This window comes from Crassostrea angulata, chromosome 3, assembly GCF_025612915.1.
Source record: "Crassostrea angulata isolate pt1a10 chromosome 3, ASM2561291v2, whole genome shotgun sequence".
In the NCBI taxonomy this organism is placed as follows: Eukaryota; Metazoa; Mollusca; class Bivalvia; order Ostreida; family Ostreidae; genus Magallana; species Magallana angulata.
In genome coordinates this window covers 35,573,232-35,597,822 of record NC_069113.1, presented here as the reverse complement: position 1 = coordinate 35,597,822, position 24,591 = coordinate 35,573,232, and the positions used below count along the sequence as shown (strand labels likewise).

Below are 24,591 nucleotides of genomic sequence, written 5' to 3'. Positions count from 1 at the left end.
TCGTTAAACAAACATTGACCACGCGCCGAGTCAACAGGTGGCTGCTTACGTAATGGCGAATACACTGGCGATTTTAAAACTTGTTTGATGCAAGGAATAGTTTTGAGAAAGGATAAATATTTCAATACATGGAAATAAAACTAAGAATAAGGTATTTCTGACGCAGTAAATATAGTACTCATACAACTTGCATACCACGCTTTATCGGCAGTATACACTCATACAACTTGCATAACACGCTATATCGGCAGTCACTACTCCCGTGGTATCAACAATCACGGCTTGAAAAAACGGGGTAAAATTTTGGTCCTATGTACAACACGCACCCCCCACTTTTGATCAAATTTTGGCTGAAAAAAAGTGCGTGTTATACACGCGACTTTACGGTACATGTAAACTTGTTTTCTTTATCTTATGATCTAGTCATGATGTAGCATAATGATAAATGCTTTTGCCTCCTATTATTTGTGTTGACTATTTACATAAATTTAATCGTTTTATGCAGATACTTTTGACATACATGTATACTAGACAGTACTATAAGCTTATATTATGGCTTTTGTTAGTATTTATTTATTTTGCCTTTTTAGGGTTCGGAAAGGATGGGGGATGTCGAAGTTAATCTCTCAAACTGTGTGTCACTGTTTTGGGAGGAGTGAGTTTAATGCAAGACTATATATGTATTGATGAGTTTATGTGAACAGGAGTGTTTAATATAAAAAATAACAGATACATGTATTTATCTTTTAAAGTATGTAAGAGAGTTAACACATAAGCTTTTTATAAAATATGCATTAAAGTTTACATGTAAAATGTTGTACATTGTATGCATGTATATCCGTAACGAAGTGATATCTGATTTAAAACATGTAATTTAACATTTTCACTGGAACTAATTGTAATTGTTAATATCAATATGTCAAAATTCAACTGATTAAATAATGAACAATAGTGCAACATTTTTGATAAAGTGAAATAAAATTTTCTGTCTTAAAGTGTGTTTAGCTAAGTAACAGAAAAAGGAGCATTCTTTCAAGATATTTAACTGAATTACTAGACAGGTGCTCTATGCAGAGGTCAACTGAGGTCGATTTTCAATATATTTTACAGCAGAAAAAAAACCCAAAAACAAATCACTTTGTGATATCAATCATTGTAATGATCGAAAAATGCCGAAATGATTTAATCGAACATTATGCAAAGGTCCAAGCAGTTTTTGTTGCCCTGAGTTGCGAATCATTTGGCGTAGTGAACTGTTAAAAATATTAAGTATAAGCTTGCAGATTCATGGAACGCCTCAACAGACTTAAGCCATTGTGGACGTTATTGATGTTTTGATAAAGCTTATTCATGATACATATACTACAAATGTATTAAGTTTGTTCTTTCTGTTTCCGGGCTATTAACGCCAAGACACAAAGACTGAATCCCGTTGCATATTTAGATACATACATGACTGTACTTAATTATGAACGAAATGTAATGAAAAAGTTGTTCCGTGTGCTATTTGCCGCTTAAATTTTGCCACCCATTGTCTGTACAAAACGATATCATTTGAATAACAATCTCGGACACATTATTTTATCGAATGCTATAGTATAGTTTAATCCAAGACAAAACAATGTAAACTAATTTATTTTAGATTAATTTATTGGCGAAAATAGTAAGTATATACGCGTTTCATTCCCACCTAAAACAAAAAGAAGATAATAATAAAAGCCTGGCGCTTTAAAAAAAAAATATTTAAGCCAAATCCTTTCTATAAGCCTAGTATAAGAAAACCGCCAAATTTAAAACGACAATGACGTCACAATTCAGTTGACGTTAACAGTTTCAAAACAATGCCAAGGTCCGTTCCGAGAAACGAAAAAGTCATGTTTCTAACTGCGATTTACGACCATGGATGTCGTCTTGAAATCCCGCCACGAATGAAATATTCCAACGTCATTGACTCCGATTCGCTTCCGAAAAGCAGGAAGAAAGGTAATTAATACATGTAAATATGTGTGTGTATGTGCGTCTGTGTGTCTTGAATAAATCTAATACCTAAAGTATCAACTGATATGTAAGAACGAAAAACTAGACTATCGATCGGTCATAATTTACATACTCATGTGTATACTGTGTCAGGAATCTATTTGAAATGACACATTTTTAACTATACAACATGGGCTGTAACTTCTGAATAACTTTGCTTCACCTAGTTTATTGCCTCAAAGTTGCAATAAAAAATCATTGCTTTCCTAATCAACGAGGCCGAGTCTAATTATTTCCTATCCTAAATATTTTGATGAACTTCTTGTATGTAGTTTTACTTTAATACGAACTCTTTTTAGATAAAAAAAATATTTGTTTACCTTCCAAATTTCCTAGGGTGTCGTTTCGGAAGTTATAGATACTATGGGACCCTAAGGGAGTTTGTTGAAAACACTTTAAGTTTTCTTATTTTCCCCATATATTTTGTAATTCTGCCCTATGGATTTCTTTTTCTTTAAATTTCAAATATATAAAAACGAAATATATATATATAAAAGTAATCAAATAATGAAATTTCTCCCCCCCCCCAAAAAAAAATAATAAAATGAATAAAAATTATCTCTCGGTTTTGTCAAGGAATAGTACATGTATCAAATACGACCCCCTTCCAGAAAAAAAGGACAATGGAAAGTCGATTGGGTCAATGAAAGAAATATGATTTCTGAGTAAATTCATATTTCAGTCTGAGCAGTTTGAAATGTCAAATATTTCTGTTATTTTTGTTTTGAACTTGCACATTATATTTTAAAGGAGAAAACAAATGCACTAAACCTGATCCATCAGTTCACAATATACCGCCATCTCATTGGCCACCGAAGGACACGCCCATTTTACCAATCAGCTCAAGTGCTAACGAGGTACATATAGTATTGATAATCCTCATGGAGAAAAGGACAGCCCCATTTTGCAATTTTATATCTTTCAAAGTAAATTATAAAATGACTTCTTTTAAAATTAGTATTTATTAACTTTCTCGGTATATTTTTGAAACATACATGTAGCTCAGACGGTGAAGTTGTAAAAGCAGGTTTTCGAATTCTTGCTGAAACACCTCTATTCGCTAATTTACACTCAGAATAAGACAACTTTTAGAGTCTCTTTTATGATTTCAGTGGATGGTTTACTTTGAATGATCTCAACATTAATATTTAAACTAATTTTTTATAAAGGTGTGGAATTCTTGTACCAGAGAATCCCGTCGGAGAAATTATCGTCGAACAGATAACTTATCTAACAGGGCTTTAGGCGACGGACAGAGAGAAGACCAAGTCCAACTAGATCCAAAGTAAGTTTATTATTCATATAGCCCAGGTTAATTATGTAATGCATGATCACACGACTATAATTCTTTATTTCTAAGGATTAGTCTAGCCCCCCCCCCACTTTCAATTTGCTTCCGACGCCAGTGCATGCAGTATCAGAAAATTAAATGATTTAAATTTGAAAGATTATCTTGCTAATTAAATATAGTTTTTCTGCGTCGGACAACTATGAAGTGAGAAGAATTCTTCACAAACTTGAACGACTCCCGCCCGACCAAAGAAAACTGGTCATAGACGACATTCGTCCGGAAGACTTCAGCTCACAGGAATACGCAAGGATCCGGGCTATAAATGGGGACAGAGCGAAAGATTATCTACATGTAAGTATCGCTATTTTAACATACATTGTCCATGAATACCTCTTGTACATTTTAAAATATGTATGATGTTTAACAGAGAAAGTTACAATTCCGCACGTTTTTTTTAGACAATAAAGAACGTATTTGTGGAGAAAGGGTTCGGACAAGCACCAGAAACGGATGATCCAGCTGTACTCTCGCGAGAACTCAAACGTCGTACGAGATTTGCCATGTTAGGTTATTGATACATGCAGAGGCATAAATAACATGTTATTTAAAGATGATCCTAGACGAATATTCATAGTACTGGAAAGAATATTGTAAATGAGTGTCACAATGGAAAGAAAACTGATAACAGATCTTGGATTTTTATACATTGAAAACTGATTTGATGCAAAAATTTTGGTCACATTAAGACACAAATGTACAGAAATACCTAATTTTCTACATGTATTAAGTATCAATTATAGGAAAGATTTCAGGTGTATGTATTTGGCAATTTTAATCACGTGTTCTCCTGTACTGTAAAGAATGACAAAATGTGGATTTATATATGCATTACTGTTGTCACATGCAGAAAATATTATCATCTATCATTGTAAGCTTTCACAAACGGATTGAGAGAGAGAGAGAGAGAGAGAGAGAGAGAGAGAGAGAGATTGAGAGAGAGAGAGAGAGAGAGAGAGAGCATACAAAATACCTGTAAACTTACATTAAATTATGAAATATTTTAATTAAACTACATGTATTAAAGAACAAACTATGTACAGTTTCTTTGCAACAAAATAAAAAGTCGTCCAAATCAAAACACCAATGTAATATCAATAATTAAAAAAAAGGACAATTACAATTACATCTACATGTAGACAAAAGTGGAAACACCGGTATTGGAGTGATATCGGACATACATGTACATGGTGTTGCTTATATACTTGTATATCATCATGAAAATATAAATATATATATTGTAAGTCATTTTGCAAGTCACTACATTAATCTCATAGGAGTCCATGTGGTATATATTAACTTTCAAGTCTTTCTCCTGGTCAGTACTTTTTGTCTCTACCATGTGGAGCCATGAAGTCGAGGTCGGGTCCTATACACACTATTCCGTACTGGTTGATTGAACGGTGACTCATCTGTAAAACCAATCATATCTTCTGTTATTCAGACAGCAGAAAAAAGATTGATTCAAACCTTTCATTCAACTTAATAAATATGCATAAAAGAAAATTTGACAGTTTGAGACTAACGTATTTAACAAATGAAACTACATGTAAGTATGAATATATATTCGAGTATGTACATGTAGACTTTTTTATCACCTTTTGAACACGTGATTTTGCTTACTCCTTTTTTAAAAAGATCTTTCTGATTCATTGAAATTAGACCTCTTCCCAGACATGTGGTTACATGTTAGAGTCATCACGACGGTATTAACCCTTTTACATTAAAGTCATGTACGTGTTTCATTGGTACCAATAATAAAAGACAATAGCTTTTATATATAATATTATATTATATATAATAATATATCAATAGGTTTTTACCATGTAATACATACAGCAATTCTTATCAATGGGTTCTTACCATGTAATGTTTCTTTATATGTTCCATATTAATTGTTTCTGCGATTCCTGGTATTTGATAAATATCCCTTACATACGGCCATATGTTAGGATAGTCAAGTATCCTCTTCTTGTTACACTGGTAAGTGAAAAAAAAACCATTCACTGACTAATAAATCAACAACTTCTTTTGTTAAAACAAGTATTACATTAATCTATAATGCTAGGCCATGCATATGATAGTTAAACTAATTTCAGCAATCATATGTATCAATCTTAAAAATGTTTTAATTTGCTTGCGTGAATGTGTGTAATATTCAAATCGTGCATACTTTGAAATGTTGCTCATATACTGAATCAAAGCGGACCAATGTAACGAACAACCGGATGTCGGCCTCTGTTAAACTGGATCCGACCAGATATCGTTGCTTGGACAAAATGGACTCCACCTGTTTTAAACGCAGACAAGAATTAGCACATGGATTCATATAGATTTTCTCTAGAGAATTTCGGTTTAATTACATGTTGCGCTATTATATTACCTTATCCAGGGCATCAAAAAGGCCGAACACCGCTTCGTCGTAAGCTTCTTGTGTCCTGGCAAATCCAGCCCTGTATACCCCATTGTTTATGTTTCTTGAAAATAAGAGCAGACGACAGTCACATTTCATACAAAAACTCATTCACAATTCGACTAAGATATACACTACGCATCCTTTGAGAGTATATGTACGATGAATATGATTGTGCTTTGGGTAATCTCACAGACATGTAAGAGTATTGGAAGCATTGCGAATGAAAAGGGCATACTATAATTATACCTGATTTGCTACAATTTAGTAATTTTGCAAAACGTTCAATATCAAAACAATAAATAACGTATTGTACAGTTGCAATGAAACTTACGGGTATATCCACTCATTTATGTCATCAATAGATTTTCTCAGATTCTCAGGATAAAAATCCAATTGTTTTTGTTCCTCAGTTTTGCAGAAGTCGTTAAATTCTGAGTTGAGCATTCTGATGATTTCGCTCGATTCGTTGTTTACGATCGTCTTTGTCTCTTTGTCCCATAATACAGGAACTGTTACACTTTTATTGTAATCTGTGAACGATATCTGATTTATTATTATAACAAGACATTACATGTATATGAGAGAAAAAATCCTTTTATAATACATCGATTTAGAACATTATATTGATAAAGGTACTACATGTATTATATAGTACATTATTTATGGCTTTTGTGTAATTTTAAATCTAGTTCGTAAATTTCCAGATTAAATTGTGAGCAATTGCATGATTAACTATATGTGAAAGTTTCGAAATAACAACTGCAAAATTTTTTATCGACCGAATCACTTTACGTATTAAAATTTAATCGTTCAATGTCAAACCTGGATCAACTTTCCTGTAAACCTCTTTTAAGTATTTGACGCTATTGACAGTATCAGGAGTACAGCCATCTCTCTGAAGAAAAAAAAACAATGAAAATTTTACAAAACTCCTAATTAATACATGATTTATACATGATTGTATGTTGAGCTTCTTGCGTTTTTTTAAAAATGTTATCTGGTGCAATAAACGTCAAGTTGAACCTTTTCGTTGAATTCCCATCCAGTCTCAAAATTTAACAGCCAATCAACTATGTTAACGGATATGACATCATCCAACCCTTTTAACTTCCGGAGGATCAGCGTCCTGTGAGCCCATGGACAGGCCAAAGAAACGTAGAGATGATAGCGACCAGGTTGTGCCTTAAAACCAGAAGACCCGTCAGCTATTGGTTAAAAAAGAGATGCACATTACAATGATTCTGGATAATTATACAACCACTAGAATGCCCTTGTGGTTGATAGATATCAGTAAAAGGTCTCTCTATCTACATTCATAAGCCAAAAAAAATCAAAATAATCAGTTTAACGGACTGTGGTTTATTTGTTTTTAGTATTATGTTATTTTACATGTACATCTATATAATACCTGTCACCCAGTTTCGGAAGGCCGACTGGGATCTCTGAAAGGCTCCTTTTTTGTCTATAACGCTTCTTCCCGGGGTTCCATCGTATTCCGGTCGAACAGCTTTTTCCATGGTTGTTACCGAAACGCTTGTCACTAGTTGCTTTAAAAGATTCCGACCAAGCACAGACTTTAGTTTGTACAAAACTGGAAAATCATAAACGTTTCTGAACATTTATAACATCGATCACCGTAAATAAAAAAAAAATAGAGGTCAAATTCTAGAACATGACCACCCCTTCCACCTAAAAAAAAATAATGGTTAAAAGACAACTAAAATATATTACTCAGGTCAAGTTCTAGAACATTGGTATATCTCAGACTATTTGGAGGTTTACTTTTATTTCAGATATTTTGACAAAACGAATGATTATTTCCATTTATTGGTACACAATATAATACATGTAGCCTTTAGTCAAACTCTCCAGTATTAACACACCAGGGTTTTTTTTTTTATACACGCACAATTTGGGCATGCGAGCAATTAATAAAGTTTTGGTCTAGATTATAATATAGTGATCATTTAATAGGATTTCGTTGCATTAAGGAACCTTCCGATACATACTCAACTACATTGTCTATGCCTTCACTGAGTAGGTACTTTAAACTTTTTTAAACTAAAGATGACATACACATATTTTGCAAAGGGTATATAGCACCACAACAAAGTTGTATTAACCATTACTTAAATACACGCTTCATTGACGATTAAGACAGATGACAATTTTTATGCAACCAAGAGTCGAATAAAAATAACGATTTGATATGAGCACAAACAGAGCTCCATACATATTGTGTACCCTTCTAGCATAGTAGCATATAATCTTTACCTCAATATAATGTTTCCTACTACAGACTGAAAATACTTTTAAATGCCACCGGGGCGTTCAGCTATGAGTTCAGCAGGTCCCAGCGCTGGTGTTATTGAATTCTGTATGAATATAGGTGTTGCACAGTTGAAAAGATCTGATTTTATAAATACCAGCCATTGAAAATGATTGTTCAACACTCCGTGCCCGAGAAAAATCTATGGAATAAGGTTTCAGTGTTTAAATCTTCACGTACTGAGAGCTGAATGTCCGTGGCCAATTGAGGACTACATTAATATTTGTTTTCTCTATTACAGGCACGTAGCATCGGGGGGGGGGGGGGGGGGCAGGGGGGGCCTGCCCCCCCCCCCCCACTTTTTCTCGCGGCAAGAAATTTTTTAAAATTTACATATAAAAAAATGAATTATAATGGAGTTGGCCCCCCCACTTTTTTTGAAGTTAGTAAAAAATTGATATGAAAAATAGGAAATGAGTAGTCAAATTGAATATTAACCCCCCCCCCCCCCCCCCCCCCCCCCCCCACGGATTAGGAATTTCATGATTTGGAGGGAAAAAAAATTTGGTAGGGAAGATTTTTTTTTTGGAAGTATGAATGCTATGCATATTTTCAAAATTCAAAATTAACCGGGTAAAAGAAATGTTAATTCAAACATATTACAATACATGTGTAGGTGAGAAACACTGAAAATACACGTATACACGTTCTGTTTCATAATTTATAAGAATAGGTTGATAATAGTCTTATATAAGCAAAGGTTAATAAGAAATTGTTTATGTAACTTACACAACTTTTCACAAGCTCCGGATGAAAGCGAGACATTTTCAACGATTTAACTCTCTAATAAGGAAGATCAATCATCTCAACCATCCGGTTGTTATTTGCAATACATCTACATAATATACATGTATGTAAGCGTTAAGGTCAAGGTTTTAATTATTTTGTACACTCATACATGTACATCGGTTTGTGGGAGTGAATATATCGATCAGTATGTACATGATGTACACATTTTGAAACTTCTTTTTTACAGTATAAATTTTGTCTGGCTTATTACCTGAATAAGTTACCGGTCAGCAGAGGATGCTCACTCCTCATAGGCGCCTGATCCTGCCTCTGGGGTTTTCCAGAGGTCCATGATTGTTCTGCTCTGGACTATTGATTGAATAACAAATTTTGCATGGATGTTTCTCCGTTTTTCCCGATCATGATATTTTCCCCAATTTACAACATTGTCCCCGATAATGACGTTTTTACTGAGATGACAAAGGGCGCACGGCGGGTGTGACCGGTCAGCAGAGGACGCTTACTCCTCATAGGTACCTGATCCTACCTAAATCTATTTTGAGGTCTGCGTTGCTCTGCTTTGAATTTGTATTTCGTTTTATGGATTTTTGAGATGGTTCACTGTTTGTTATTGTCATTTTTTCATAAATAACTCCTGAAAAAATACTGCATTGCCATGTTTTGATGTTGTCGATAATCGTGTCGACACCTGTTTAACAGACTAAGCAACAGAACAACCCCCCCCCCCCCCCTTGCTCATGACTTTATGACTAATATCTAGTAGACAACGAAGTCCTTTGGGTAAAAGATGCATTATGGATCTATATCAGTTTGTTATATGTTTTAGTTTTTCTCTCTGTGGACCAAAGACACAGCCTTTGATGTAACAGCTATGTTTTGTACTACTCTTGCCGGTTAAAGAGTACAAATGATCTTTGGAACATTTCAGTATTTCCTTTTTATAAGATATCTCAGCTTTTCAAGTTTTGATTTAGTTTTGATTTGAAATGTATGTATTGAATAATTCTAAAGCTCGTAGAACCGGAAAAATTTTCAACAAGTTCGTTTTGCGGCCTATAAATCCTTAAAAATCTCAAATAGTATTTTCCCCGTTGAAACCTAGTATACGAATCAACCGACTTAAATTATACTATTTTGATAAATGTTGTTTTGATAATGGTGTTACTGTGTCTTTCATGATACGGTGTCACAAATAGAGGAACTACTAGTTTTTGTCCACATTACATTGTAACATTAGAGTAATGTGAAATCAGAAGAAGAACATTTACAAGAGACACAGGGGCCACATCGCTGACCTGGGCAACATGTACAATTGCCAAAATTATCAAATGTGTTATAATAACATGTTTGACTACTGCTGTACCTGTCATAACCACCTTTAACCAACATCAAAAATTGTATGTTAACTTATTGAATCTCCATTATTTTACAGTTAAAATACAAATGTTGCTAAATGTGGTGCTGACATCTAGATTAAAAACTGTTAGTAATAAATATTGAATCACATTTGATTTGTCTGAGAAGCTGTATTCTAATTTTGGAACTATCACCTTAAATATAAGCAAAGCAATTAACATTCTTAAATTATATCTTTTAAAATGTTTTGAATTTATAGAATTGAAAGATAGTACCATAGTTGATATATCTTTGTGAAAGAAATACTCTTTCTCTCAATCTGTCTGTGTGTATGTGAGTGTGGGAGGGTTATTCAAGATAACTGGCAGGAAATATATGTTTTCATATAAAATTTCTCGCCTGTAATCAACCAGAGCTCTCTGTGTAAGTGAAATGGTGTCAAAGTATTATAATTAATATATGTTGCCTGGATGTTGAGTTGAACCCTTTCTGCTGTATTATAATTATCTTTGATTTCAGCACAGGCATTGAGAACTGCTACTCTTGCTTAGCACACCAGATGTTAAGGCAGAGCTTGGTAGTTGCAGAAATTTGCAAGTCTGTCGACACAGTGAAGCATTCTCATATTCAACATATTTATTCCACATTTTACCCATCACATTGAAAACAATGGCGGTCTGCTACACAAAAATAGAGGATGCGTCTAATAAAAGGATGTTTCTAAGCAAAGCTTTCAATGTCACGGGAGGTATGTATAGAATGTTTAAGAAATAAGATCAAAAATCATGTTATACACTGATCAAAGCAACATAAAATCATATTTTAAATTGATTTCAATTTATACGTAGGCCGCAGAACGACCTCTTAGAGAGTGGTCCTTTGCATTTAAAGAAAAATAATTCAAAATTCAGTACGGTATGATATTGTTGATCTTTGGAATCATCTTGCAATTATTACAAAGATTACATGTTTATCTTTAACACGCGTATATTTTTTTTAAAATCATAATTGATTTACTCTTCTTATTTCAAAAAGATTATATCCGAAATCTTATAAAGATTAAGGTGCCTATTTTTTTACTTGCAAGTTCCTTTAAGACTGGCTTACTGGTTTTCTAAATCAAAAAACCTGTTGCCTAATCGATGTTGTCGTGTAGACATGAAGCCATAAAGGCACTTTTTAGGTGATGATGCTACATTCACATGTACCCGAACTCTTGTTTTCGAGTTATGCTGAATAGAGAGTGATGTCTCCTGCCTCATTAACAATTTAACAATCATATAACAGACAGTTTGAACTGAGGGGCTGTTAAAGTAATTTAAAAAAAAATTCTAAAAACACACAGGCATTTGAAGCTATTTTGATATCATTATCAGATCTACTGATAAACCTCCATTTTGTTCGTCCGACAGGTATGTTACATGTAGTCCTAGTTGAACGGGTTACAGCAGCTGCTTGGAGTCAAAATAGTATGCCGTGTTTGTTTTTAAACCGTTTCTTTCACAGATCTCTGCATTATCTAGTCCTTTCATTTTCAATTTTTAGGCGGAAGCGCCTATTGCAATTGCTTTCATGACCTTCTACGTCATAGGTCAAATTCCTGCCCTTTTTCATGGTAAACTATCGGATGTTATATAAACTAAGGGCACACAACTCTACAACACCCCCCCCCCCCCCCACACACACACACTGTTCGACCCCCGTTTAAACATCGTTTTTGATAATAGAACTGTAGTTTGTCTCTAAATTTTTACTTCATCGTTTTTAATTATCCATTGAAAATGCCTATAGCAAAGATAGCAAGTGGTAGATTTATGTTTTTGATAGTACAGGAACGAACGATAACTCTTGCGATGGTATGCGACATAAACAAAGGATAAGCACGGAGTCTGATGCCTGTAGATGAAATTCCGAGGGAAAAAATAGTTCAATTTGAAAAATTAATGCGTGTTTATGAGTACAGAAGGAACATAGGGAAACGGGTAATATTAATGCTTTAAATTTTTAAATAAACAAGGGTGTGTTTAAATCTATTTAAAAAAGATTATTAGAATATTAATGATACAATGCCTATAAATTATTTGTAAACATACCAACGTTTCGCGTAGTAATCTCAGACAATACTGCATAACGTTATGCAGTGTAAAATTTTTGTCAACAAATCCACGTTGAGAAAAACTGGTGACTGTCCATCTTCGACATACGTAAGGTAAGTTAGGTTATTAATCTGTCATTTCTCATTGTATAAACGTTTGCCTCATCATTTTAGATTTTCATGTTACAATTATCTTGATCGAGGAGCTGGTACATTCTTAATCCGAAATTCCTATGACTCTAATCCCCGCTTGTATATTGTGACGTGCGGAGGAGACATGTCACAATATACAAGCGGGGGTTAGAATCAGAAATCTCAGATAAGTACATAGATTTTATGAAAGAATTTATATTGTTTGTGTTAGGCATTCATCGATTATTCTAAAATGTCGGTCTTTTGTTATGAATACTGTTCAAAGCGAGGCCTACAGGATATCTTTAAAGATTAAAGTTTAGCACAATGGAATCGCATATAAAAGAAGATAACATTTCCTTTTTTAAACCTTTAATATTTTGTGACATCTATGCAGATCTATATGTTCATATGGTGATTTTATAATATGTAACGAACTGCACTGTATGATATAGGGTTCATTCATTTTGCTCACAAAAAATTACAATAATCAGCTTGGTTTAAAAATGACTCATGAATATTGCAAATTAATTTTCTCTAAAAATATCTCAAATATAGCTTTTAAGTATTATACAAGATACAATTCATTGGTTGGTATAATAAATATTCCAGATAGGCTATTGCAAAGAGACTTCTATATTTAATTGAACATTTAAAAAAAATTATAGTCTGTCACAAGTTATTGCTTCCATCGCTTTTTGATGATTTTTAATAAAATTACACACACCTGTGAAAGAAATACAGTTGAAATCGTTAAAAGGGAATATATCCAAGATATCTTCATTGAACAATTATCTCTTTCCACTCAGAAAAATTCACAGGAAAACGAAAACAGATTCCTCACAGAGATTTATAATGGGGAATATTTACATCTTCTCTCTATTCGGAATACACTCGGAATACATCGCGCAATTTTTTAACGTTATCATCCGGGCTTATTAATGACTGTTGCAATGCAAAATCTCCGTAGACTTTCAATTTCGGGATGTGTATTGAAACCTGAGACGGTAGAGGGGGCGTTTCAAAACAGATAATCTGGACATTTTTTATATTAGTGGATGAACGTAGTTTGAGCACAAAGGTATTTTTATTGAAATATCAAGCAAAAAGTGGTGGAAGCAAAAACTCGGGACAGAGTATAATATGATTTATCCTTTTACCTATTGTATTTACTTGTATCTCAGAATTACGTTATCATTACTCTATAATGAAAGTGACTAAAATTTCCGATGGAAATTTCTCTACATCATTATTTATATGATAGTTTAAATTTTCAATTCATGAGAACTTGGAGTATATACCAGTATATCTTTGATCTACCATGTTCATGATTAATTGCAATTCCAAAAAGACTCAATTATATACCTGACAATGATTATAGATAATAACCTTACATATATCTATTTGTTTCATACTTAGTATGTATATGTTCTTTCAGATGAATGTCAAGAAACTGATTAACATTAACTGACAAGAGGAGACAATGATATCCCAACATCATTCTTCATCTCTGGTGAAGGGGAGAGTTGCTAAATTTGGGTGCACAGCTAAATTCAAGCAAAACAAAGAAAAAGACGGATGCTATAAAAATGTGGTGTTGGCTTCCCAGTTCAGCACTTTTAAAGAGGGACAAACATTGTACGTTTGCAACTTCTAAATGGAAGCAGGGCATCTGAAATATGCTAGAATCCTCATCTTAATGGCCTTAACGCCATTTTCAAGGTTAGTAAATACATTTTTTTTTTAAATTAGTATGAACTAATTATGCCCATGCTCGGAAGGAGAGGGGGTATATTGTTTTACCCTTGTGTGTCTGTTTGTCTATAACACAAATTTTGTCAACATTATCTCAGCAACAATCGCAGATGCTTGAAATTTAAACTCACTCTTTGTTAAGGCATGCCATTCGGTATGATTGATTTTTCAAAATATTTGATGTCAACTTCCAATTACATGTAATGTTAACTATGCTTTTTTGTATACACATCAGAGCAGGGGTATCACTAGTGAGCATTGACTCACAGATATCTTGTTGTCATATCTCTAATAATACAAATGTATAGTAAATATTCTTATACTAAATGCATTTAAAAACTGAAGAATTTTGGAGAAAAAAATTAAACTTTCATTTACAGTTCATTCACTATATTTTCCATTACTTGTATGTTATATACCAAAATAACCTTACAATTATTGATAATTCATATCGTGTGATCTTCTTATATATTTCATCCTTTATTTGCATAATACATGTATACTTATGAAAATAAATAATTTAAATTCAAAATATTTTATAGATTTAGTTTTTTTAAAATCCATGTTTTCTATATTGGAGGTCAAGTATATTGTAATGAAATATTGTTTGATAACATATCCATTATTCATTTTTCATCAACACATTTTAGATTATCCTGCTGAAAAAGACAGTTGTCATTGGTATAATGGATGCAAGACAACACTAGTGAATTGAAATTGTTGTTACCACAAATGGCACACTCCAGGATTACAAGCTTTCCAAAAACACCATTACGGCATGCAGCTATAAAGGGATTCTTTGAATGTCTATGTTCTGTAATGGTGGAAGTTCTCTTGAAGATTCCATTAGTATTAAAATAAAAACTTAAATGTTAAAAGTTCAAATGTCTTCAATACTAGACACCTGTGATTTGACAGTACAACATGGAGCAATTGTAAAGGACACATAATTTGTACATTATTGACTATCAATATATAGTTATCCATAAATTACTGGGCTTTTACATTGTATTGTAATTCTCAACATTTGCATATATGTTTGATCTTTGTAAAATATGTTTGGTATACAGTACAGTAAGTAAATACATTCTTTCTAAGTTTTAAACATTTTTCAACAAAATATATGAACTGCAATCTGAGGATCAATTAGAGGTCTTCAATTCTCCACACATAAAATGACTTTGAAATCATCCTGTTACTGTTAAACTTGAGAATCTATTAAGAAAACATCAAAATCTCTTTATTGAATACCTTTTTTACAACACATTGTCCATATATTTTGTGTATTATTCCATGAAGCTGATTTCTCAATGGCTATTGCTTTTCAGGTAAGCAAAGTGACACACATACTACTTGATTCTGTAAAATATTGTAATCAAGTGATGTATAAATGTAACTTCTGCATTTTTGTGAAACATTAATGTAAAGAATAAAAAGTTTACTAAATTCTAATACTATAATATTCTTTCATCATTTTGATGTCAAAATGAACATTTTTAATAAATCGGCATAATAAATGAAAATGTTTTCCTGTAATTTCAGCTTGCATATAAGTATCAACTGTTATACGAATGTACTTCACAAAAAAAATGTTTTGATGTTTAAATTGCTCTTTTCATTATTTCTTTATTTAAGGCATGATCAACAGAGTATTTCCACATTTACTACAAGTATATACCTTAATTGACATATTAGTATAGTGTTTTATGTTATATATATATCAAACTAATTCCTAAAAAGAAAATAGTTATAATAACACTATGACATTGACAACTTGCAATCATGCTTCCGCCTATCAGTACTTTCAGTACTTTGATTGTGATTAATTTTGCTTTAAAACTGAAGCACAGAAATGATGACAATTAATTGTGGTTTTTACATAGATTTAATGAATGGAACGAGAGATCGTAATCAAAGACATTATCTAATGACATTCATTGATGTATAGTAATGAAAGTGCAATATCCATTAAAAAAGTGAAGTTTGGCAAAGAGAAAACACAAGATTTATTGACATACGAACGGTGATTGATCGAAGCAATGCTTTCTTTTAAACAACCTGCATCTCTTCAAACAATTGAATTAAAATTACTGTAACAAAAGTAAAAAAAATATTGTGAGTTTTGGAAGTCAGCGATTATTTACACATCCATCCATCCATCCAGCTACCTATCTTGATATGACGTAATAAACATAAAACAATATACCGGTAGTTGTGACAACATGTCTTGATTGAAGGTTAACTGTGTTTGACCCGGATGTTGGATTTCGGTTGACAGGGGTTGCTTCATTGACTGTCTGATAATCTGCAACAGAAAAAAACACAACATTATTCCTTTTGAATTAAATTTCAACTGAAGTCAGAAGAGATCATCTTCGCTAGGCAAGGGTTTTCGGTCCACTCCGTTACAATGAAATGCGGAGTGAACAGAATACCATTGGCTAGCGATTATGAACGACATGGAAACATAAAGTTTAAAATGTAATGAAAATGTTCCAACAATGATAAAAGTTTAAAATACATAACTTCAAAATAGGATTACATAACTTCAAAATAGGAGAAGGAGTTTAAAATTGATAAAGAGGTAAGCGCACTTACTACACGATTTCGCTTACAATCCCACGTTAGCAAATATCAGACATATTGAGTTAAATTAAATTTTAAGAAGCGAAAATAACACAATTCAAGGGGTCCCAAATATATTTTTTCATAAAACATCATTAAAATCTTCAGATTTTGTTGATATTAAAGATAAGAAAATAGTATACAATAAAAATCGTGATAAAAAAAAAAGACAGTTTAAATTGCTTGTATCTCATCTGTTGTTTTTTCTTTCAAATTATCTCGTTTAACTCTGAGTAGGAGCACACTCAGTTTAAACTGATCTCTTCAAAAACACCGAACAGTGATGCGCTATTTACATTATCCTGGAAGTTATCACGGTTCAGAATATCAACCTATATTTTATTTGTGCATACATGTGCCAAAAAAAAAACAACAACAGGTAAAAACGCAAACATACTCAGCCAAGCGCTTACTACAAACAAAGCAACCTTCCAATTATATCCAAGTCGATATATCGATTTCAAATTTTAAAAAGAATAAAAAAACACTTCATTTGCAAATATTGAACGAAAAATTGGCTTTTAAATTGTTCATCTTTAATTGGGATTCGGTCTAGTGCGATTTTGAGCTCGTGGATTTCTTTGTGTACCCATCAACACGACCTACCTGTTGACAAATCCTGTGAATCATCGAGGGGTGCTGACAGACAGGTAGAACCCTGGAAGTTAGTAATCGTTACATTGGCGTTAGTTAGACCAAGTTCCTGTAGCGCAGCTTTCTCCATCGGTCCTATGACGTTCTGCTGACAACCCTCAACAACGTTTGTGTCCACCAGGATGCAATCTCGATAGAAAAGACTGCCCTGAACATTGACATTCATGTCAATTCCAACTGCGTATGAAAAGCAAATTTCAGTACCAAATGATAAGCAAAACTCAGTGTTCTGCTAAAATTCATTTGTTTTTTGCGAAGGAGTGATTATAGGAAATTAAAAGAATACGCACGCAGTTTTGTTTGGATATTTGCCGTTAGATTCCCTCTCATATCCCCACATATGAACCTTTTCTCATCATGACCACTGGGCTTTTCTGGGCATGATACAATAGTCGCATTTTCCAAATTCCCATAGTTCGCCTTTGTACATAATGGATCGGTTGGCAATTTTACGAATGATGCATAAAAACTACTTGATTCCATATGAATGCATTTAGAACAACGTAAATCTGTATCGAATAAAATAGCAAAAGAGAAAATATCAATTTGTTTTCTTCAAATAAATTGCTAGATCTACATTAAAATCCGCCATATTACCTTATTGCAAAATTTGTAAAAGCGGAAAGTTTCAGATTAAGTCAATTAGTATATTTTGTGAATATGATTAATACTTTCCCTTTTATAACTCCACATAATTTTAAATCCGATTGCTACAGGAAATATGCCCAAATAATTTTTCATTTACGATGCCTCACAAACATCATTAACAGAATTGATTTTTAAAATTCATGAACAGATGGTGTTGATATTTAAACTTTCACTTTTATAATGAGTGAAATGCAAATTCTATACATAGAAAACATAATAGTGCAAATAGATCTAGCAGTGTGCTATTATACATCCTAATTTACATTCCTTGGATTTTAAATGATAGAAAATTGACTCTTGTAAACAAAATTTTAAGCGAGTTTTTTCTTTTTCTGCAGAGAGGACGCAGATAGGAACATTTAGAGGAACACAAGAAACTTTTTCAACAATCTTAGTTTTGGCCAAAACTTACCTAAAGACCAACAGGTCGAAGTCATGAGCCAGAACGAGTAAGTTCTCAATAGTAGAACCAAAAATGTGCTGTGGTAATCCAACTCCATCGTTTCTGCACTTTTTCCGGAGCACTTTTATTCTGGAAAATTGATTTACTCCACTCATGCAATAGGACGAGGTCGATATTTCTATAGTTTTCAACTGCTATTTGTTGTCCTCACGAAATGAAGCGGAAGGAATGCACTTTGATCTAATTAAAGACAACAAAATGGCATGACAAGCCCTGAATGCACTAATGCAACTTGTAGTTTTTAAATTGATATCAAAAGTTTCATATGTGCAGGATGTTTGCACTTGAATATACTATGAAAAAATTTGAATGGTTGAAAAAAACTTCTGGCAGTCAGATACGTGTAACAAGATACTTAAATAATATAGAGCTCTCTAATCATATTAAAACTTTACACGACAATAGATATACTATTAATGTAATTATAACCCCCGCAAAAAAGTTTTGGGGGTATATGTGTATCAGCTTGTTCGTCAGTTTGTCTGTCTATCCTTGCAATCGTGTTCGATCTAAATCTTTTTTTTTAATGGAGGAACATGTATTAAGTTCCTACTTCACACAAAGATCACTCATGAACTAGAAAGAAAAGTGCATTATATTTGTCTGATTTATATCTCTCTTATGGAAAAATATCGGAGAGTTCTACCTTACACAAAGATTGCTGATAATCTGAGGGTATATTATGATTTTGGTCCAAGGCCATTTTGAAAAGTTCAAGGTTACCTGAAGAAAAAGTTCATAGTTTGTGTCCGGTTCTTATCTTTCATATGAAAAAAACCCATTGCAAGTTCCTTCTTCACATTAAGATTGCTTATGATCCGAAATCGACCCAAGGTCATGTGTGCAAATTTAAGGTCATTGTCAAAAACTCATTAATCTTGTTCAGGATATTTCTTAAAGCTTAATTTGACACAAAGATTGCGCGTGACCTGAAATATATCCTGATCTTAAGCTTTGGTCATTTGTTCAAGTTCAAAGTCACTTGAAGAAAAATGGTGCATCTATTACTTTCCAACAGAAATATACTTGAGTTATTGTATTTCTTAGCGGGAGTATCATGTAAACTTGCTCACAGTATCTATATTTTTTTCTCAAGACCTAACGTCGTATGGGGCCCCTATATATTGTGACATAGTTCTAATACAATGGAATCAAGCATAGTTTTCTTCCTCGAAGCGGAGCGCAATGAATTGAACCATTCACTACGAATCTGTAAGTCAAGAGTTCGAATCCCACTTGGGCTTTTATAAGGGCCCCGCTCTGTCAGTCAGTCAGTCTGTCTGTCCGTCCGTGATCACTTTTCTTGGGCAAATCTTCTCTCCCCCAGGACCAGTCTGGCTGATACTTTACCTTCAGAATTCCTTTGGGTAAAGAGTGTGCAGTAATTCTCAAGCAAAGTTTTTAGGTCCAAGGTTAACATAAAGTTTATAACATAATTATCTGAAAAATCCTTGTTTTTAATATCCTGTACATTCTCGTTCACTTCTGTAGAACCTTAATTGTGTTAGAAAAAAAATCTATCGAATGCATTTAACAGCTAATAATCTGTTTAATTAATTACCGAAAATCAACTCACCGATTTAGCACCCAGCTAGCATGTTGCTTGTCATAATTGATATTGATTTTGACTTATAGTTTCGTTTTAGAATGTTTGTGTTTGTTTCCTGTCGAATAAGGGTTAATTTTAGCAAAATGAAGAAAACGAAAGTACAGACACTTTAAGTGAAAAGTTATTGAGAGCTTCGTTAAGTGTTTGTTGTAATTATGTTATTATGTTGTTAATATAACAATACGTATATCACATGGTTACTTTTCTGAAGTAGTTGCTAGTACATGTACGTGTTCAGAACTATCCTAGGTTGAATCAAAATAGTTCGGTAAAACATAGCGTTCTTGCATTGCAAGCATTTTGAAAACGTAACTTTAAACATAAGTCAAAATCGGTATTTTCATATGATTGTTCTCACATTATTGAGACGAGATGTGTGTTGTTTATAAATCTTCATCAAACTTAATTAGTCAATTTTTAATGTCTTTGATATATACCGACAATGCGTGGAGAAAAAGGCGAACACGTAATAACGAATTATCATGTACCATTTACAAATGGGAAATAAGATTATCAAATACAATCTTCGTAAAGAAACACCATAGGACCGTCTAAATGATACTTAATAAGTACAACAGATTCACCGTCATTTTTCAATAATTAATTCAATTAGATTTACAAGGGCTAAATAAACGTGGCTACTTTTTAGGACTACTATATTGTGACATAGTTCTGATACAATGGAATCAAGCATAGTTTTCTTCCTCGAAGCGGAGCGCAATGAATTGAACCATTCACTACGAATCTGTAAGTCATGAGTTCGAATCCCACTTGGGCTTTTATAAGGGCCCCGCTTTGTCAGTCAGTCAGTCTGTCCGTCCCTGATCACTTCTGGGGCAAATCTTCTCTCCCCAAGGACCAGTCTGGCTCATACTTTACCTTCAGAATTCCTTTGGGTAAAGAGTGTGCAGTAATTTTCAAGGAAAGTTTTTAGGTCCAAGGTTAACTTAAAGTTTATAACACAATTATCTGTAAAATCTGTAAAATCCTTGTTTTTCATTTAGAACCTTGTGTTAGAAAAAAAAGAAATCTATCGAATGCATTTAACAGCTAATAATCTGTTTAATTAATTACCGAAAATCAACTCACCGATTTAGCACCCAGCTAGCATGTTGCTTGTCATAATTGATATTGATTTTGACTTATAGTTTCGTTTTAGAATGTTTGTGTTTGTTTCCTGTCGAGTAAGGGTTAATTTTAGCAAAATGAAGAAAACGAAAGTACAGACACTTTTAGTGAAAAGTTATTGAGAGCTTCGTTAAGTGTTTGTTGTTATTATGTTATTAATATTACAATATTACAAAATGTATATCACATGGTTACTTTTCGAAAGAAATTGCAAGTACGTGTTAAGAACTATCCTTGATTGCATCAAAATGGATTCGGTAAAACATAGCTTTCTTGCATTGCAAGCATTTTGAGAACGTAACTTTAAACATAGCCGAAGTCAAAATCGGTATTTTCATATGATTGTTCTCACATTATTGAGACAAGATGTGAGTTGTTTGGAAATCTTCATCAATCTTAATCAGTCAATTTTTAATGTCTTTGGTATATACCGACAATGCGTGGGTGGAGAAAAGGGCGTACACGTATAACGTATTATCCTGTACCATTTACAAATTGGAAATAAGATTATCAAATACAATCTTCGTAAAGAAACACAACAGGAACGTCTAAATAATACTTAATAAATACAACAGATTCATCGTTATTTTTCAATAATTAATTCAATTAGATTTACGAGGGCTAAATAATCGTGGCTATCCTTTAAGACTACTGGTATAGCAATCACCCATAAGAAGAAAAGATTTGTATAAAAATATTCCAAACAATTTTTTTTAAATCTAAAAATATCTGGCCTTTTATTAATTGAGCGTTTATATCTTATCAACCCAAAGTTTTGGGATGATCTAATGGTTAATTTGTTGATCCGGCCTCCCTAAAGCCACGAGAATAATGTTGTCATTTATACAAAGTAAAAGAACAAAACTGTATTGTAAAATTTCCAAGGCACTTTTTTGCAACCATTAAACCATCACAAAGTAAGACGGTTTAGATAGTTCTCCATTGAATAGTTATTGATTTGTTGCCTAAGGGTCCTATAGGAAATGAAGAATTCATAACATTTGATCTGACTTTAGATACCAAACCAACAAACATACCAATAATATCAAAAGTAGTAAGTATATTGTTTTGAGATTATGTACCATAAATGAGAGACTGATGTATGCAAGACTCTATTCATTACCTCTGAAGATAAGCTTCATCGTAGTCTATGCACCAAGTTACAGGAACTCATTAATAGTATACCAAAGCATGACATATTGCTTATGATTGGATATTTCAATGCAGAAGTTGCCATTAATTACAAAGGCCACTCAAGTGTTATGAGGAAGCGCGGTATAGGGGAACGAAATGATAATGGAAAGCGGCTTTTAGATAACAGGCACAATATTTCCCAACAAACCAAGCACAAATTTACTGTAGATTCTATATTTTACGCGAGCACTGAATACCGCGTTTCAACGGTTTTCCTACAAATCGCGAGAACTTAAAATTGCGAATGCTGAAATTTAATCAATTTCATGTAGTTTACATATGGCCGAAAATAAAAAGCGAAATTTTAAAATTCGCAAGACGGGCTTCTCGCAATTTTACGTGGATATTAATTTCTCGCGTTTAAGGTCAGACGACACGTTCCTCAATTTTATATAACATTATCCAGGAATTTGTTAATGGTTTACTACTCTGACAAGCTTTCTTGCAAAAAATTAGGATACCTTACCAGGCATTTCTGCAAAATACTAGAGAAGCAATTTCCTATATAATCATCTTGAAAATATACTTGAATTGCTGATATAAAAATAAATAAGTAATACAGCACAGCGAAATTCACTATATTGGGCCGGGCTTTGAACTCACAACCTCTAGAACCTATGCTCCTGGCAGAGAGCGGCCACAGCTTAAACCACTCGGCCATGTAGGTATTTATCCATATCCAAGTAAATTTCAATCATTTTAAAAATCATTATAAAAATAATTATTTTTATTGGAACTCTTTATTACGAGAAGATACAAAAAAGATGCTCGAGGAACGTGTCGTCTGACCTTAATTAGGAATTTACAGTACATGGATCTCTTCTGATTGAGGAACCGAAAACCAAATTGACCAAGTGGCTTGATTGTGAAGATACCAATGAAAGGTGATAGATCGATATGTGACAATTACACAGGTATCACACTTTTATCTGTACCAAGCAATATTTTCTTTAGAATAGTGATACAAAGGATGCAAGATGGTGTGGAAAAATAGCTACGTGAAAAACAAAAAAGGAAGAAGTATAGCAGAGCAACTATTAATACTTCGCAACATAATAGAGCAATGTACAGAGTGGAATTCCACACTGTTTGATAATTATGTTGATTCTGAGCAATAGTTTGATTCCATCCATAGAGAAAGCCTTTGGTCAATCCAAATGCTAAGGATAGTAAAACTACTATATGAAACAATTCAATGTGCAGCACTAGAAGATGGTGAAGACACTGATTAGTTCCGGGTAAGAACAGTAGTGAAACACGACTGCACAATGTCTGAGTTTTTTTTTTTTGCTAGTTATATACATGTATTTCATAATGAAAGAGAATTACCTGAAATAAGATGGAATTCACTACAAAACTTGAAGATTTATACCTCGCAGACGACCTTGTCCTACTTTCCTCAATATTCCATATGACATTTAACAAAAGACACAAAAATTCAATGAAATTGCAAGACAGTCTGGCCTCAGAACTAATAAAGATATAACTAAAGTATTGAGACTCAACACAGATGAAACAGAAGCAGTCAAGGTCAACGGGGAAGACCTAGAAGGCGTGGAAACATTTACCAATCTAGGGGCATAATAACAACAAAAGGATTCCCCTGAACTGGCGAGGACATTAACAACAGACTTGGAAAAGGCTAAATCACAATTTGAAAGCCTCAGGAAAATCTGGATATCGTCAAAGTTTTCTGTTCAAATAAAAGCAACATTTTTAAAGATTTTTTAACAACCTTGTCCTGTCAGTCATGCCAGTGAAACATGTAAAATAACAGAGAAGGACAAGAAAAATATTAACAATTTTCATATTAAGTGTCTGAGAAAATCTCAAAATTTAGGTGACCAGATAAAATTTATTTCAAATGACAAACTCCTTATGAGAACAAAAACAGCACAAAACATACTACTTATGAGGAAACGGAATTAGATTGGCCATGTCCTAAAAATTCAGAACAATAGAATTTGTACCACTGAACTGACATGGCATCCAGAAGGAAGAAGGAAAGTACGCCGGCCAAAAACAACATAGTGGAGAACTACAGGGCAAGAA

The 24,591-nt window shown here is 33.2% G+C and overlaps 3 protein-coding genes and 1 long non-coding RNA gene across 9 annotated transcripts; 2 read left to right on the top strand and 2 right to left on the bottom strand.

Annotated features, from left to right (window-relative positions):
- Window positions 1–1,742: 1,742 nt before the first annotated feature.
- LOC128178721 (uncharacterized) lies at window positions 1,743–4,317 on the top strand. Its single transcript, XM_052846020.1, has 5 exons — window positions 1,743–1,983; window positions 2,788–2,894; window positions 3,207–3,322; window positions 3,508–3,679; window positions 3,787–4,317. The coding sequence occupies exons 1-5, from the start codon at window positions 1,842–1,844 to the stop codon at window positions 3,901–3,903; spliced, it is 654 nt and encodes a 217-aa protein (XP_052701980.1). The 5' UTR covers window positions 1,743–1,841; the 3' UTR covers window positions 3,904–4,317.
- Window positions 4,318–4,371: 54 nt separating this feature from the next.
- Window positions 4,372–8,237, bottom strand: LOC128178720 (glutathionyl-hydroquinone reductase YqjG-like). Of its 4 annotated transcripts, none has more exons than XM_052846016.1 (9): window positions 8,076–8,237; window positions 7,210–7,392; window positions 6,825–7,006; window positions 6,624–6,696; window positions 6,133–6,331; window positions 5,769–5,862; window positions 5,559–5,675; window positions 5,249–5,365; window positions 4,372–4,797 (listed from the first exon to the last, which is right to left on the bottom strand). In XM_052846016.1, exons 2-9 carry the CDS (start codon window positions 7,316–7,318, stop codon window positions 4,705–4,707), a joined length of 984 nt encoding a protein of 327 aa, XP_052701976.1. In that variant the 5' UTR covers window positions 7,319–7,392; window positions 8,076–8,237; the 3' UTR covers window positions 4,372–4,704. The 4 variants fall into 4 exon arrangements, with proteins under 4 accessions (XP_052701976.1, XP_052701979.1, XP_052701977.1 ...); XM_052846019.1 differs by having other exon boundaries at window positions 7,210–7,348; window positions 8,076–8,233; XM_052846017.1 differs by having other exon boundaries at window positions 7,210–7,412; window positions 8,076–8,231.
- Window positions 8,238–11,964: 3,727 nt separating this feature from the next.
- LOC128177498 (uncharacterized) lies at window positions 11,965–15,006 on the top strand. The gene is made up of 3 exons (XR_008242839.1): window positions 11,965–12,445; window positions 13,902–14,185; window positions 14,869–15,006. It is a non-coding gene; the product is annotated as an uncharacterized LOC128177498 (long non-coding RNA).
- Window positions 15,007–15,408: 402 nt separating this feature from the next.
- Window positions 15,409–20,325, bottom strand: LOC128177497 (uncharacterized). Of its 3 annotated transcripts, XM_052844217.1 has the most exons (6): window positions 20,185–20,310; window positions 18,558–18,788; window positions 17,788–18,006; window positions 17,450–17,674; window positions 16,425–16,523; window positions 15,409–15,577 (listed from the first exon to the last, which is right to left on the bottom strand). In XM_052844217.1, exons 2-6 carry the CDS (start codon window positions 18,643–18,645, stop codon window positions 15,543–15,545), a joined length of 666 nt encoding a protein of 221 aa, XP_052700177.1. In that variant the 5' UTR covers window positions 18,646–18,788; window positions 20,185–20,310; the 3' UTR covers window positions 15,409–15,542. The 3 variants fall into 3 exon arrangements, with proteins under 3 accessions (XP_052700177.1, XP_052700175.1, XP_052700174.1); XM_052844215.1 differs by lacking the exon at window positions 15,409–15,577 and having other exon boundaries at window positions 16,207–16,523; window positions 18,558–18,677; window positions 20,185–20,325; XM_052844214.1 differs by lacking the exon at window positions 15,409–15,577 and having other exon boundaries at window positions 16,207–16,523.
- Window positions 20,326–24,591: the final 4,266 nt, after the last annotated feature.

Bases quoted from the DNA above. Each gene is read 5' to 3' on its own strand.
- LOC128177497 (XM_052844215.1), bottom strand. From the start codon at position 18,645: ATGGAGTTGGATTACCACAGCACATTTTTGGTTCTACTATTGAGAACT. The intron at 18,007-18,557 runs GTAAGTTTTGGC...TATTCGATACAG, and splicing joins TTCGACCTGTTGGTCTTTAG to ATTTACGTTGTTCTAAATGC. The intron at 16,524-17,449 runs GTAGGTCGTGTT...TTTCTGTTGCAG, and splicing joins TTCACAGGATTTGTCAACAG to ATTATCAGACAGTCAATGAA.
- LOC128178720 (XM_052846015.1), bottom strand. From the start codon at position 7,420: ATGTTCAGAAACGTTTATGATTTTCCAGTTTTGTACAAACTAAAGTCT. The intron at 7,007-7,209 runs GTATTATATAGA...TTTAACCAATAG, and splicing joins CTTCCGAAACTGGGTGACAG to CTGACGGGTCTTCTGGTTTT. The intron at 5,676-5,768 runs GTAATATAATAG...CGTTTAAAACAG, and splicing joins TTTTTGATGCCCTGGATAAG to GTGGAGTCCATTTTGTCCAA.
- LOC128178721 (XM_052846020.1), top strand. From the start codon at position 1,842: ATGCCAAGGTCCGTTCCGAGAAACGAAAAAGTCATGTTTCTAACTGCG. The intron at 1,984-2,787 runs GTAATTAATACA...TATATTTTAAAG, and splicing joins TCCGAAAAGCAGGAAGAAAG to GAGAAAACAAATGCACTAAA. The intron at 3,323-3,507 runs GTAAGTTTATTA...AATTAAATATAG, and splicing joins CAAGTCCAACTAGATCCAAA to TTTTTCTGCGTCGGACAACT.